This window comes from Mus caroli, chromosome 5 (genome assembly GCF_900094665.2).
Source record: "Mus caroli chromosome 5, CAROLI_EIJ_v1.1, whole genome shotgun sequence".
NCBI classification, from domain to species: domain Eukaryota; kingdom Metazoa; phylum Chordata; class Mammalia; order Rodentia; family Muridae; genus Mus; species Mus caroli.
In genome coordinates, this window is record NC_034574.1 from 115769369 (window position 1) to 115781401 (window position 12033).

The 12033-nt window shown below is 48.2% G+C and overlaps 1 protein-coding gene across 4 annotated transcripts in view; it reads right to left on the reverse strand.

The window, feature by feature from the left end:
- Window positions 1–12033, reverse strand: part of Camkk2 (calcium/calmodulin dependent protein kinase kinase 2) — a 50534-nt gene that overhangs the window by 21222 nt on the left and 17279 nt on the right. For all 4 annotated transcript variants that reach the window (XM_021162228.1, XM_029477260.1, XM_021162227.2 and 1 more), the window contains 4 exons: window positions 9070–9117; window positions 7457–7510; window positions 6506–6557; window positions 3361–3494 (listed from right to left, as the gene is read on the reverse strand). In XM_021162228.1, the coding sequence (XP_021017887.1) occupies window positions 3361–3494; window positions 6506–6557; window positions 7457–7510; window positions 9070–9117 (288 nt within the window). The remainder of the gene's footprint in view (window positions 1–3360; window positions 3495–6505; window positions 6558–7456; window positions 7511–9069; window positions 9118–12033) is intronic.

Below are 12033 nucleotides of genomic sequence, written 5' to 3' on the forward strand. Positions count from 1 at the left end.
AGGGTTTCCGCTAAGATGGCCAACTCCAGCAATGGAGGCCTGAGATCAGGAAAAGGTAACTGCTTGCTGCTACTCCCTGTCTTCTGGAGAGAGGGACACAGGCAGGACCCCCAGCTAGACTAGGCCGTTTGTCTCTTCCACCTCACCCACCTTCCCCAGCCACCCCAGATACTCAGGACTGCAGGTATACGTAGGCATTCCATCTGGAACTTTGAGCCCTCCTGTGAGGACAAGTTAGACCCAGGACCCATATAGAGTTCCATGGCCACGGGTCTCCAGGCAAGGAATGGCAATATTGGGCCTCCCATCCCCCAAAGGGAAGGCTATGTTCTCCATATAGGCTCAGGACCCTCACACATGTGGCTCCTCCTTCTGCAATGTCCTCTGTTGTGTCTGCCAAACAGGAAATAGCTAAGGCCACCTCAAAGATTATGTTTGCCACAAAGTCTTCCCTGCCCCATTCGCACAGTCAACAGTCCTTCACCAGGTGACAACCTTGACCAGAGGTGCCCCAGATTGGATCTGAACCTCTGGTGGAATCCACAACTCACCCTCCGAAGGTCCATCAGATGAAAACTATTTTCACTTTTAGACTACAACAACACTGGCCTTTCTTACTCTCCTCCTCTACTGGGATCCACTGTCCAGAAGGCACAAGACAGTGGCACAGTAGACTGAAGGCCAAAGCAGAGAGCAAATCTATATGCCTTTTAGTAAGTCAACATTAGCAAAGAACAACAACAACAATAGCAACAGCTACAATGTATCCCTAGGCAGGAAAAAAAAGAGAGAGAGAGAGAGAGAGAGAGAGAGAGAGGCTGTATTTTTATACATTGTAGCTGTAAAGTGGTAAAGTATGCCCAGAGTCCATGTAAAGAACTTGGTAAGGGCTAGAGAGATGGCTCAGGGGTGAAGAGCATATACCTGAGCTAGGCAGTGGTGGTGCACGCCTCTAATCCCAGCACGCGGAGGCAGCACGCGGAGGCGGAGGCAGAGGCAAGTGGGTCTCTGTGAGTTGGAGGTCAACCTGGTTTACAGAGGGAGTTCCAGGACAGCCAGGGATACTCAAGGAAACCCCGCCTCCACAGTGGGGATGGGGGAGAGCACAAACTGGAGCTCAAATCACAGCTCACAACCACCTGTCCTAGGGGATCTGATGTCTCAGGCATCGGCATGTGTGCACCCCATCATACAGACATGATTAAAAGTTCAATAATAAATCTCTTTTAAAAAGTGGAGCATGGTGGCATAGGGCAGGCTTACAATCCCAGTGCTGAGGGGACAGACAGGTGGATCCCTGGGGGCTGCTGCCCAGACAGCCTTGCCTAGTTGGTGAGCTCTAGGTCAGTAAGAGACCCTGTCCCAAAAAAGGACAGCGCTTCCTGAGGAATGACACCCAAGACTGACTACTGTTCTCCGTAAGTGTGCGCGCACGTGCACCTATGCACACGCAAGGTTGCTTTTCATTAAAAAAAATATTACACTTAATCATGTATTATACAGTTACTGTTTTTCAATTAACAAAGAATTTAAAATTCTGTCCATGCCGGGCGTGGTGGCGCAGCGCCTTTAATCCCAGCACTCAGGAGGCAGAGGCAGGCAGATTTCTGAGTTCGAGGCCAGCCTGGTCTACAGAGTGAGTTCCAGGACAGGGCTATACAGAGAAGCCCTGTCTCGGAAAAAAAAAAAAAAAAAGCAAACAAACAAAATTCTGTCCATTTGTGGTTTTGATTGGGGGGTTGCTTGTTTGAGACAGGATTGCTGGGGAACCCAGGCTGACCCTGTGCTTTTGAATCTCTTCTCTTCATCTCGAGCATCGGGAAGACAGGTGTGTCTAGCACTGGTTTAGAGTTTAATGGGATGCACAGGAATAAATGTAACCAATGTGAGCCTCAGCGGAGTGAGCTCTGCCGCAGCAGCAGAGTGAGCTCTGTTGAGGTTAGAAACGATGCATTCCCTACATCCCTACAGGATCCTGTGTGGAAGGCCCAGTCCCCCAGCTGGCATACTGTTCGTTAGTTAGTCCAGGGTAGTGGCACAACTCCGTAAACTCAAAAGGCATGAGTCTTAGCGGCAACTTCCCCCTGACACATTCGCAGGCAGCAAGCACTGCCCCCACCCCCAACACCCCCACCCCACCCCCCTACCAGGCTTCTGCTTAGCCTCAGACCAGCTGAACACCATCTGCAAACAGCCTTGGGCCGGGATCAATCTTTCTTTGTGTTAAGTTGTTCTTCTAAGTATTTGTTACAATGACTAAAAGCTAACCCGAACTTCCCGAATGTTTAAAAGCACATCAAGTCATCTTGAGACAGGAAAACAAAACAAAACAAAACCAAAAAAAANAAGCACATCAAGTCATCTTGAGACAGGAAAACAAAAAAAAAAAAAAAAAAAAAAAAAAAAAAAAAAAAAAAAAAAAAAAAAAAAAAAAAAAAAAAAAAAACACAAAAAAAACCATGAGAATTGCTATAGCTGAAGCAAAGGTTGGCTAAATATAGTGTGGACTGAACCCAGCTCCTCCAGTGTTTATAAACGGAGGCTCACTGGAGCACAGTCATGCTTCCATACTGATTTGTTTGTTTGTTTTTGAGGCAAGCTCCTGCTCTGTAGCCCCGGCTGGCCTGGAATCCATTATATCTACTAGGCCGGCCTCAGATTCACAGAGCTCCGACTCCTTCTGCCTTGTGAGTGCTGGGATTAAATGTGTGTACAACTGTACCCCGCACTATTGTTTGGGGGGTTTTAAGTTGTTGTTATTGGTATCTTGTGTGCTTATATGCTCCACGCCTTTATGTGGGTTCTAAGGATCAAACTCAGCTCATTGGGCTTTTATTATCAGGAGCCAAGTGCCTTTGCCCACTGAGTTATCTCACAGGACTTCACTTATTTGTATGTGTAGCTACTTCTGTGCTCCAACTATCTGCATGTCTAGTAGAAAAACAACCAACTTCAAAGAGAAAGAAGTAGCCGGGCGGTGGTGGCGCATGCCTTTAATCCCAGCACTCGGGAGGCAGAGGCAGACAGATTTCTGAGTTCGAGGCCAGTCTGGTCTACAGAGTGAGTTCCAGGACAGCCAGGGCTACACAGAGAAACCCTGTCTCGAAAAACCAATAAAGAGAGAGAGAGAGGAGGAGGAGAAGTAGGTAAAGGGCAAGCCTCGGAGCTCTCAGCCTCAACTTTTGCATCTGTAAAATGGGGGCGAAAGGCAGTCTTGAGGAAGCAATAGTATGTAAGGCAGCAAATTCCTCAGCCTAGAGACAGCTGTCTACTGTAACTTGACTCAAGGAATCCTAGCAATGAGGGTCTCTTACCAAAGAGATGGCTAGACCATCAGCCCTGCCTCCCCTCCCTCCTCACCTCCACCAGCTTCACCACGTTGGGATGGTCCAGCTTTTTGAGGATAGCAATCTCCTGGTACACCTGCTCAATGGGGCCCCTGGGTTGGATGCAGCCCCCTGGGGCTGGGCGAGCTCCTCGTGGTGGGGGGCGACCTGCAGGAAGCACAAGGAATTAGGGCAGAGACCTTCTACCGCCCGCCGAGGGCATCTGCTAATGGGACAACGGAAGGGCAAAGGACTTCCGGGAGCCTCACACAGCCTTCTCTTGACAATTCCCCTGCTGCTGGAAGTCAGGGAGGTGGGATTCCCCAGGTCTCCTGTTCATACTGTAAATCCCCTTTTCCTGTCACATGCCCAACCCAAAGTGACAGCAGCTCTCTGAGGATACTGGTCTAGTTCAGCTCCCTCAACATCCCAGGGAAGTGGTTGCAGTGTAGCTCAGCAGGTAGAGCGCTTGCCCAGCAGGCAGGACGTCCTGGGATGGATCCCAGCACTGCATAAAACAGGGTGTGATGCACCCCTAAACTCTTGGTACTTGGAAGGTAGAGAGAGGAAGATCAGAAGTTCAAGGCCATCCTTGACTACAAAGTAAGTAGAAGGCCAGTCTGAGGTACATGAGATGCTGTCTAAAAAGGAAAAGAAAAACTACAAACGGGATGGGCTGGTGAGATGGCTCAGTGGGTAAGAGCATCCGACTGCTCTTCCAAAGGTCCAGAGTTCAAATCCCAGCAACCACATGGTGGCTAACAACCATCCGTAACGAGATCTGGTGCCCTCTTCTGGAGTGTCTGAAGACAGCTACAGTGTACTTACATATAGTAAATAAATCTTTAAAAAAAAAAAAAAAACTACAAACGGCAAACCAAACCAAACCAACCAACCAAACAAACAAAAACAAAGGAAACCTGGTGTGAATCAATCACTTCCCTCTGGGGCTTAGGTTCCCCACTGGATAAAATAGACACAAACATTATTATCCCTCTCCTCCATGCACAGAAATGGTACAGGTGACCAAAAAGCCAAGGAGAGGTAACAAAAAGACGTCAATGAGAGAAAAAAAACGAGCCGGCTGTGCCAGGATGGAGCGTTCATTACTCCGTCGAAATGTTGTGAGAACTTGAAGACCAACTGTTAAAACCGTGACATCACACATCCCGTGCGAAGATGTCAGTATTGGCAGGACAGAATGCAGCTGTGGCCAAGCCTGGGCAAGGAACATGGGCAGCTACAGCTGCTGAAAAGGGTGTGCAAGTAAGGGGCTGACGTAAGCCTCGGCTCGGGAAGTGACCGTGGGAGACAGGAGGAGCACACCTGCCACCTGTCAGGAGGATCCAAAGGTCTGAGGCTTGCCCGGATTGGATGGCCTCAAAAACAAAAGTGAGGACCAGCTGTGTGGTGGCTGGGATTACAGGTGGCTGTCACACCAACCTGCAGCCCTGCTTTATGTGTTCCAGCAACAGTGAGGCTCCCTGGCTGTGAGCTCAGGGACTCCAAACTCCACCTTCACACTTACAGGCCAGCACTTTACCCACTGAGCTATCTCCCTGGCCCCGCCCCATTACTATCTTACTTTTGAGGCAAGTGTTGCCATCCACTGAGCTATCTTCCCAGCCGTTACTATCTTATTTTTTTTTAAGATTTATTTATTATTATATCTAAGTACACTGTAGCTGTCTTCAGATGCACCAGAAGAGGGAGTCAGATCTCATTACGGGTGGTTGTGAGCCACCATGTGGCTGCTGGGATTTGAACTCAGGACCTTCAGAGCAGTCGGTGCTCTTAACCACTGTGCTCTTAACCACTGAGCCATCTCTCCAGCCCCCGTTACTATCTTACTTTTGAGGCAACTGTTGCCATCCTGGAGATTACTATGTAGGCCAAGTTGGCCTTGAACTCACAGGCACGCACCCCCTGCTTCTGCCTGCCAAGTGTACCACCATGCCAGGCCCAATATTTAAATATTTTTTTTTAAAAAATTCAACATTTTAAATGTGTTTTAGTGGCTCATTTCTTTATTCTTTCACTTCATGTGTGTGGTTTTATGCAAGAGGGTGGTCTTAGGTGGCGAGCCTTGTATTTCTGACATTCCTCCCTCCACACTTGAGTGCTAGGATTACAGGCTTGGGTTCCACGCACGCTGATCATCTTGGTGGTTTTTAGGTACCATCACCACCAGGTGACTACAGAACACTTTGTTGCTCTTTCCAAAATTCTGATTCTTCCTCCCGCTAATCTACTTATATAAATGGCATTATACAGTGAGTGACTTTTTGTGTCTGGCCTCTTTCACTTAGCATGCTTCCACTCGAGTAATAACAAGAAGTATGGCTGCATATTAATCCACCATATGCATACACATTTTACTTACTCATGGGGCCACTAGAGTTGTTCCTGCACGACAGATATTGTGAATAGTGCTTCTAGCCACACGCACAGATAAGCTTTGTGTGTTTTTCATTCTCTTGGATACTAGAGAAAAGTTGCTGGGTCCTAAGTGGTGACAATTAATATTGGTAACGAGAAAGAATCTACAATCACCTGAGAGATGGCATCTGGAGGATTCCCACTGTTGCACTAATTGAGGTGGGAAGACTTGCCCACTGTGGGTGGCACCATTCCCTAGCTGGGAATCCTGGAGTACAGAAGCAGAGAAGGGTGCTAAACACAAGCACTCATTCCTCTCTACTTCCTGACGGTGGAGACAATGTAAACAGCTCCTCTCCGAACTCTCAAATAGGAGCCAAAGTCACAGATTTCATCCTTCAGTTGGTTTTGTCCGTCTTTGATCCGGACCCCAGGAAAAGAGACAAAGACACTGCTAACTCCACATTCAGCTTTTTGATTCTTTCTTTATTCTGGCATGGGACGGTCAGAGGTTAACTTGTAGGAGTGGGTTATGTCCTACCCCCCCGCCCCCCCCCCAGCCTAGGGGTCAAACTCAGGTCGTGAGTCTTGGCACAAGTGCCTTTACTGCTGAGCCATCTCTCCAGCCCTCAAACTCAGCTTTTAAGTAAAAAACAAATTAGGACCCACAGCAGGAAGCTGAACACTGCTCTCAGGAGAAGCCCTGTGTGGATACGGTGCCTTCCCAGAGTCCCTCTGCTGGACATCACACACCCCTGGCTCAGTCCCCACACCTTAGAACAAAGGTGCACAAAACTCACGTGGGAAGCCAGCCTGTCGGATCAGCTTCTTTTTGGACAGCACTTTCATTGCCTGCAGAAGAACAGCAGACCCCCCACCCCAACCCCCAGTCCGGTTAAAGGTGGAAGGCAGGGGGAAGCAGGTTCCCTCCTCTCCAAGCCCCTCACTGAGCTCCCAAGCCCTTAGCACCTCAGGACAAGGTAGTGAGAGCCTTGTGTCGCCAGCAGGAGCACACTGCCACTGGCCTATGTGAAGACGAGACTCCTGGAGTTGTGCCAGTGCCAACCCTGGAGTACTCCCGAGGTTCCCTGTCAGCAGAACCAGCTGGGAACCTCTGAGCTCAGGACTCGTGCCACTGGGTCAGTCAGCGAGCCAGAGCTGGAGCAACGGGCCAAGGAAGGGTATGATGGCTGCCTGCCCAAAGTCACGCTGTTAGTACATGAGAAAGGTTCGAACCTACACTGCACTGACTCAAGAGCCTCAGCTATAAGGGCACTATGGCCACCTATTGCCTTGTTCGGGGAATGTGGAAGAGGCAGGAAGGGCAGCTCGGAGCAAGGGTATGAAAGACACTAGGCGTGGTGGCGCACGCCTTTAATCCCAGCACTCGGGAGGCAGAGGCAGGCAGATTTCTGAGTTCGAGGTCAGCCTGGTCTACAAAGTGAGTTCCAGGACAGCCAGGGCTATAAAGAGAAACCCTGTCNCGAAACCCCCCCCCCCCCCCAAAAAAAGAAAGATGCTAGGCCATCTGTAAAATGGGGTGTGGCTTCCTCCAAAACTATCTAAGAGTAGGATGGGAGAACAAATACCCAAACCTTGATTGGAGCTGAGTGCTGGGAACTGAGTGCTGGGAACAGAGTGCTGGGAGCTGAGTGCTAGAGCTGAATGCTAGGAGCTGAGTGCTAGAGCTGAGTGCTGGGAGCTGAGTGTTGAGAAAGAGGCTTTTCTTTAGATGGGATGGGGATACTCACGTAGTAAGTATTGTCATTTTCATTGTAGGCCAGCTTGACAACACCATAGGAGCCCTGGATAAAGAGACACATGTGATGTACTAGCAAAAGCCATGCTCTGGGAGATGAGGACTCTGACAGGCTACAGACTGTATGTAGCTCACTGGGCAAATGTACTCTGAGACTGCATCCTGTTAAGACTTCCCATGTTTATAATCTAAATTAGCTGCTAACATTTAAATGGGAAGAACTAACATAAAAACCCAGGTTTAAAAAAACCTGGAAAATCTCCCAAACGTAGACTTTATTTCCGTACAAAAAGCAGTTTATCGGGGCTGGTGAGATGGCTCAGTGGGTAAGAGCACCCGACTGCTCTTCCGAAGGTCCAGAGTTCAAATCCCAGCAACCACATGGTGGCTCACAACCACCCGAAATGAGATCTGACACCTTCTTCTGGTGGGTCTGAAGACAGCTACAGTGTACTTACATATAATAAATAAATAAATCTTAAAAAAAAAAAAGCAGTTTATCACAGACCTCCTCACTCCACCCTATAAAAGTAACTTTTATACACCTGATGTAAATATTGACCACTTCCTCCGTCTGCTAACTTAGGCCTAGGCCTGGAAGCTTCTGGCCTCTGTACAATCTTCTCTAGGCCTAGAATGTTTTCAGCCACACCACAACTAGAAAAACATTTTTTTCCCCCAGGAAATAACACAATCTCTGGGTTCTTATGTTCAAATATCCTGCAATAACACTCAGGTCCCATACCTATGGCTTCACTCATGGGATCTCGCTCCAGTTAGCTTCAGTCCTCACCACTCCTTTACAGTCTTATGCTTAGCATACTTAGGCCAGGGTGCTACTAACTCATCTTCTGTCAGTGTCTGAGATTTTAGCCCCTGCAATGATACTAACAAAAACAGGTGGGGGGAGGGGAGCCCCATTAATGTGATGGGGACAATCTCCATGGTAACGTAGGAATTCTCCGCAAGTTTTCTGAACTGCAGAAACCCGTCTAATTTTAACATTATAAATTAAAAAAAAAAAAAAAAGGCATGGTGCTACACACTTTCAGTCCCGGCTCTTGGAAGGCAGAGGCAGGTGGATCTCTGTGAGTCTGAGGCCATCCTGGTCTACAGAGTGAGTCCTAGACTAGCCAGGACTACATAGTGAGACCCTATCTCAAAGGTAATTGTTTTGAAAGAAGGGTGGGTGAGATGGCTCATTAGGTAAAACACTGGCCACACGAGCATAAAGATAGGAGTTCCAATCCCTAGCACCAACATAGAAAGCTATGTGTGGTAGTGCCCACCTGTAATCTCAGTGCTGGGTGGGGGTGGGCAACAACAACTAGCTAGGGCTTGCTGGCCAGTTAGTCTTGCAGAATCTCTGAGCTTCAGGTTCAGTGGGAGACCATATCTCCAAGAATAAGGTAGAGAGGCACTGAGAAAAGACATCTGTCATAAACCTTTACCTCACTCACCCACCCACGACTATTACTGACAAAACCCTTTCATCACCCTACCAGCCTTGCCTCTAAGGTCCCTCTCATCCCAGCCCTAATGTCCAGGGTGTCAGGGACATCCCTGGTCAAGGTACAAAGGTGGCCGAGCTCCTGGGACATTTACCTTTCCAATTTCATCCTTCAGGGTGTACTGATTCAGCTGCACGCAGTCCTGGAAAACAAGGAGGAGCACAAATGAGACGAATCTCGCCAAAATCATAACGACTGCAAAATCGAGGAGCAGCCCAACTTTCCCTGCCCTCCCCAGCCTCCACCCCCACAAAAAAAGAGTACATATTGGGAATGGGAGATGACTCGGGTGATGAACTGTCTGCCACACAAGCAAGAGGACCTGGTACGATCCTGGGACCCTACACAAAAAGGCAGGTAGAGGGACATACACCTGCCATCCCAGCAGTGGAAAAGCAGAGATTAGAGAATCCCTGGGCACACTGGCCAGCCGGTCTAATCAACAGACTCTAGGTCCAGCAAGAAACTGTTTTATAAAAGCAAGATGGCTCTCATCTGTAACCTCATGACAGGCTGATCTCTGGTCTCCACACACATTCATACACATGTAGACCTGTGCACATATGAACACACATACATAACACCAACATACAAAGAGAGTAGATAATATTTTTATTATTATGGAGGGTGGGCACTAGAGCTCACACTCTGAGTCTTGTGTGTGCTAGAGAGACACATTACTACTAAAGCTGCAACCTCGCTCCACTCTGGGTCACACAGCTGAAGTGCTGTGCTGGAGAAAGAGAGACAGGAGGTGAGGCTGGGAGATCAGGAGTTCAAAATCATCCTCAGCTACAAGGTGAGCTTGAAGTCAGTGTAGGCTCCATGAGACCATCTCAAAAAAAGTGCCTGAGCTGAAGCAGACAATTACAACACACACACACACACACTCACACAAAAACAACACATTGGCAGAGACCATGCAGGAGCAGCTGCAGTGGGCAAGTGAGCTTCCTGGAGATGGCCTGCGTTTTGCTCAGCTGTGATGGGTGTACCTTGGAGAGGCACAGCCCCAGGGGCTTTGCCCCAGGACTTTTTGCCACTGCTGTGCCTTCTCTTCTCATGTTTGTCACAGCTACAGTCCTCATATATCTGGCCTGGTGTGATGATCATGGGGAGAGCTCACTGCCCATAGCCTGGTGTGATTACTTCCTGGGTGAGAGCCTGCTCTCTTGGGCAAATTTCCTACAGATCAACATGACAATGAACTTTCATAAAAATAACAGTTTTAGATGAATTAATGGCGTTATGGAATTCTTGATTTGATTTAAACACTTTAGGAAGTTAGGGTAGTTGATAGAAAGTTTAAGGAGACAGTTTAGATCAGACAGGAAGATATAATACAGTTAGAATCAAGAGCCAGGCAGTGGTGTCGCACACCTTTGATCCCAGCACTTGGGAGGCAGAGGCAGGCGGATTTCTGAGTCCGAGGCCAGCCTGGTCTAGAGTGAGTTCCAGGACAGCCAGAGCTATACAGAGAAACCCTGTCTCGAAAAACCAAAATAAATAAATAAATAAATAAGTTTAAACACAAGTAGCCTTGCATGGTGGATAATACTTAGCACAAAAGTTGTGGGTTACTGATAAAATCTCAGTGCTACCCCCTTTTATTAGTTACAGGTCAGAGATGTCCCAGAGACCCCCAAGACAACATAGGTCATTACCACTGCTCTTGGGTTCCCATAAGTAGATGGTAAAACTACTACTGAAAACACAATACATACTTTAGCTAAAGACACAGAGAAACCAAGGTACAACTTCCTCCCTGCTGGCTCATTTTCCCAGTGCCTGAAGGGGCCAGGGAGGCCACGGGGGAGGGAAGTCATCACGGTATGACCCAGCAGCCAACCCCGCATGCAATAACCCTGATCCACTGTGCCAGCCAATATGATACGGTACAGAGGTTACGAAGGAAGCCCGGGCTTTCTGATTGGTTCTGAGGCCTGCTCCACCCGAGGGGATTCAAGCTTGGCACTGTGAGGCTGACTGATAGCTCTCAGCTGTGAAGGTCACAGGTCCCACAAGGAAACCTACTGCTGTTGTTTTGCTAAATGGCACGTTATCAGACCGCCTTCTAATATCTATGTTTACTCACAGAGTTTAGAGCTGCCCTCAAACTTGACCAGAGAAGTGTCTCTCTGCAGCTGGTAATACAGAGACTCAGAGCTGGTCCCAAGGGCTGAGAATAAGTGACCGGTGAGTATTTGGCTCAGAGAATATCTCAAAGGGAGACAGAAGTCAACAGCAGAGGTAGAGGGCAGGGAGGAAGGCGGTGAAAGGCAAGAATATGACATGACCACTGACTACATTCACAAGCTCACTGCAACTACGGTCACCTGCACAAGATTAGTTAATATCTCCAAAAGCAGTTATCTCCCTGAGAGAGAGAGAGAGAGAGAGAGAGAGAGAGAGAGAGAGAGAGAGAGAGAGAGAAAGAGAGAAAGAGGGAGGGAGGGAGGGGGTCTTGATTAGCGTGCATGGAAAGTGTGGGAGGGGAGAGGATATGATTAAGATACAGTATTGACATGTATGGGAATTGCCAAAGAATAAATAAAAGATACCCTTTAAGAAAAGCCTGAGCCGGGCGTAGTGGTGCACGCCTTTAATCCCAGAACTCGGGAGGCAGAGGCAGGCGGATTTCTGAGTTTGAGGCCAGCCTGGTCTACGAAGTGAGTGCCAGGACAGCCAGGACTATACAGAGAAACCCTGTCTCAAAAAACCAAAAAAAAAAGAAAAGAAAAGCCTGATACTCAGGCTGGAAAGATGGCCCAGAGGTTAAGAGCACTGACTGCTGAGTTTTAATTCCCAGCAACCATATGGTGGCTCACAATCATCTGTAATGGGATCCGATGCCCTCTTCTGGTGTGTCTGAAGAGAGCAATGGTGTACTCATATACATAAAATAAATAAATCTTTTTTTTTTTTTTAAAGAAAAGTGTGATACTCGGTGGAGGGTGAGCTTGAACTGTAGGTCCACCTGCCTCATCTCCTGGGACTAAAGAAGTACATCGCCATGAGGTGATAGGGGTTGAACTCGGGGCTCTGGATATGCTAACCA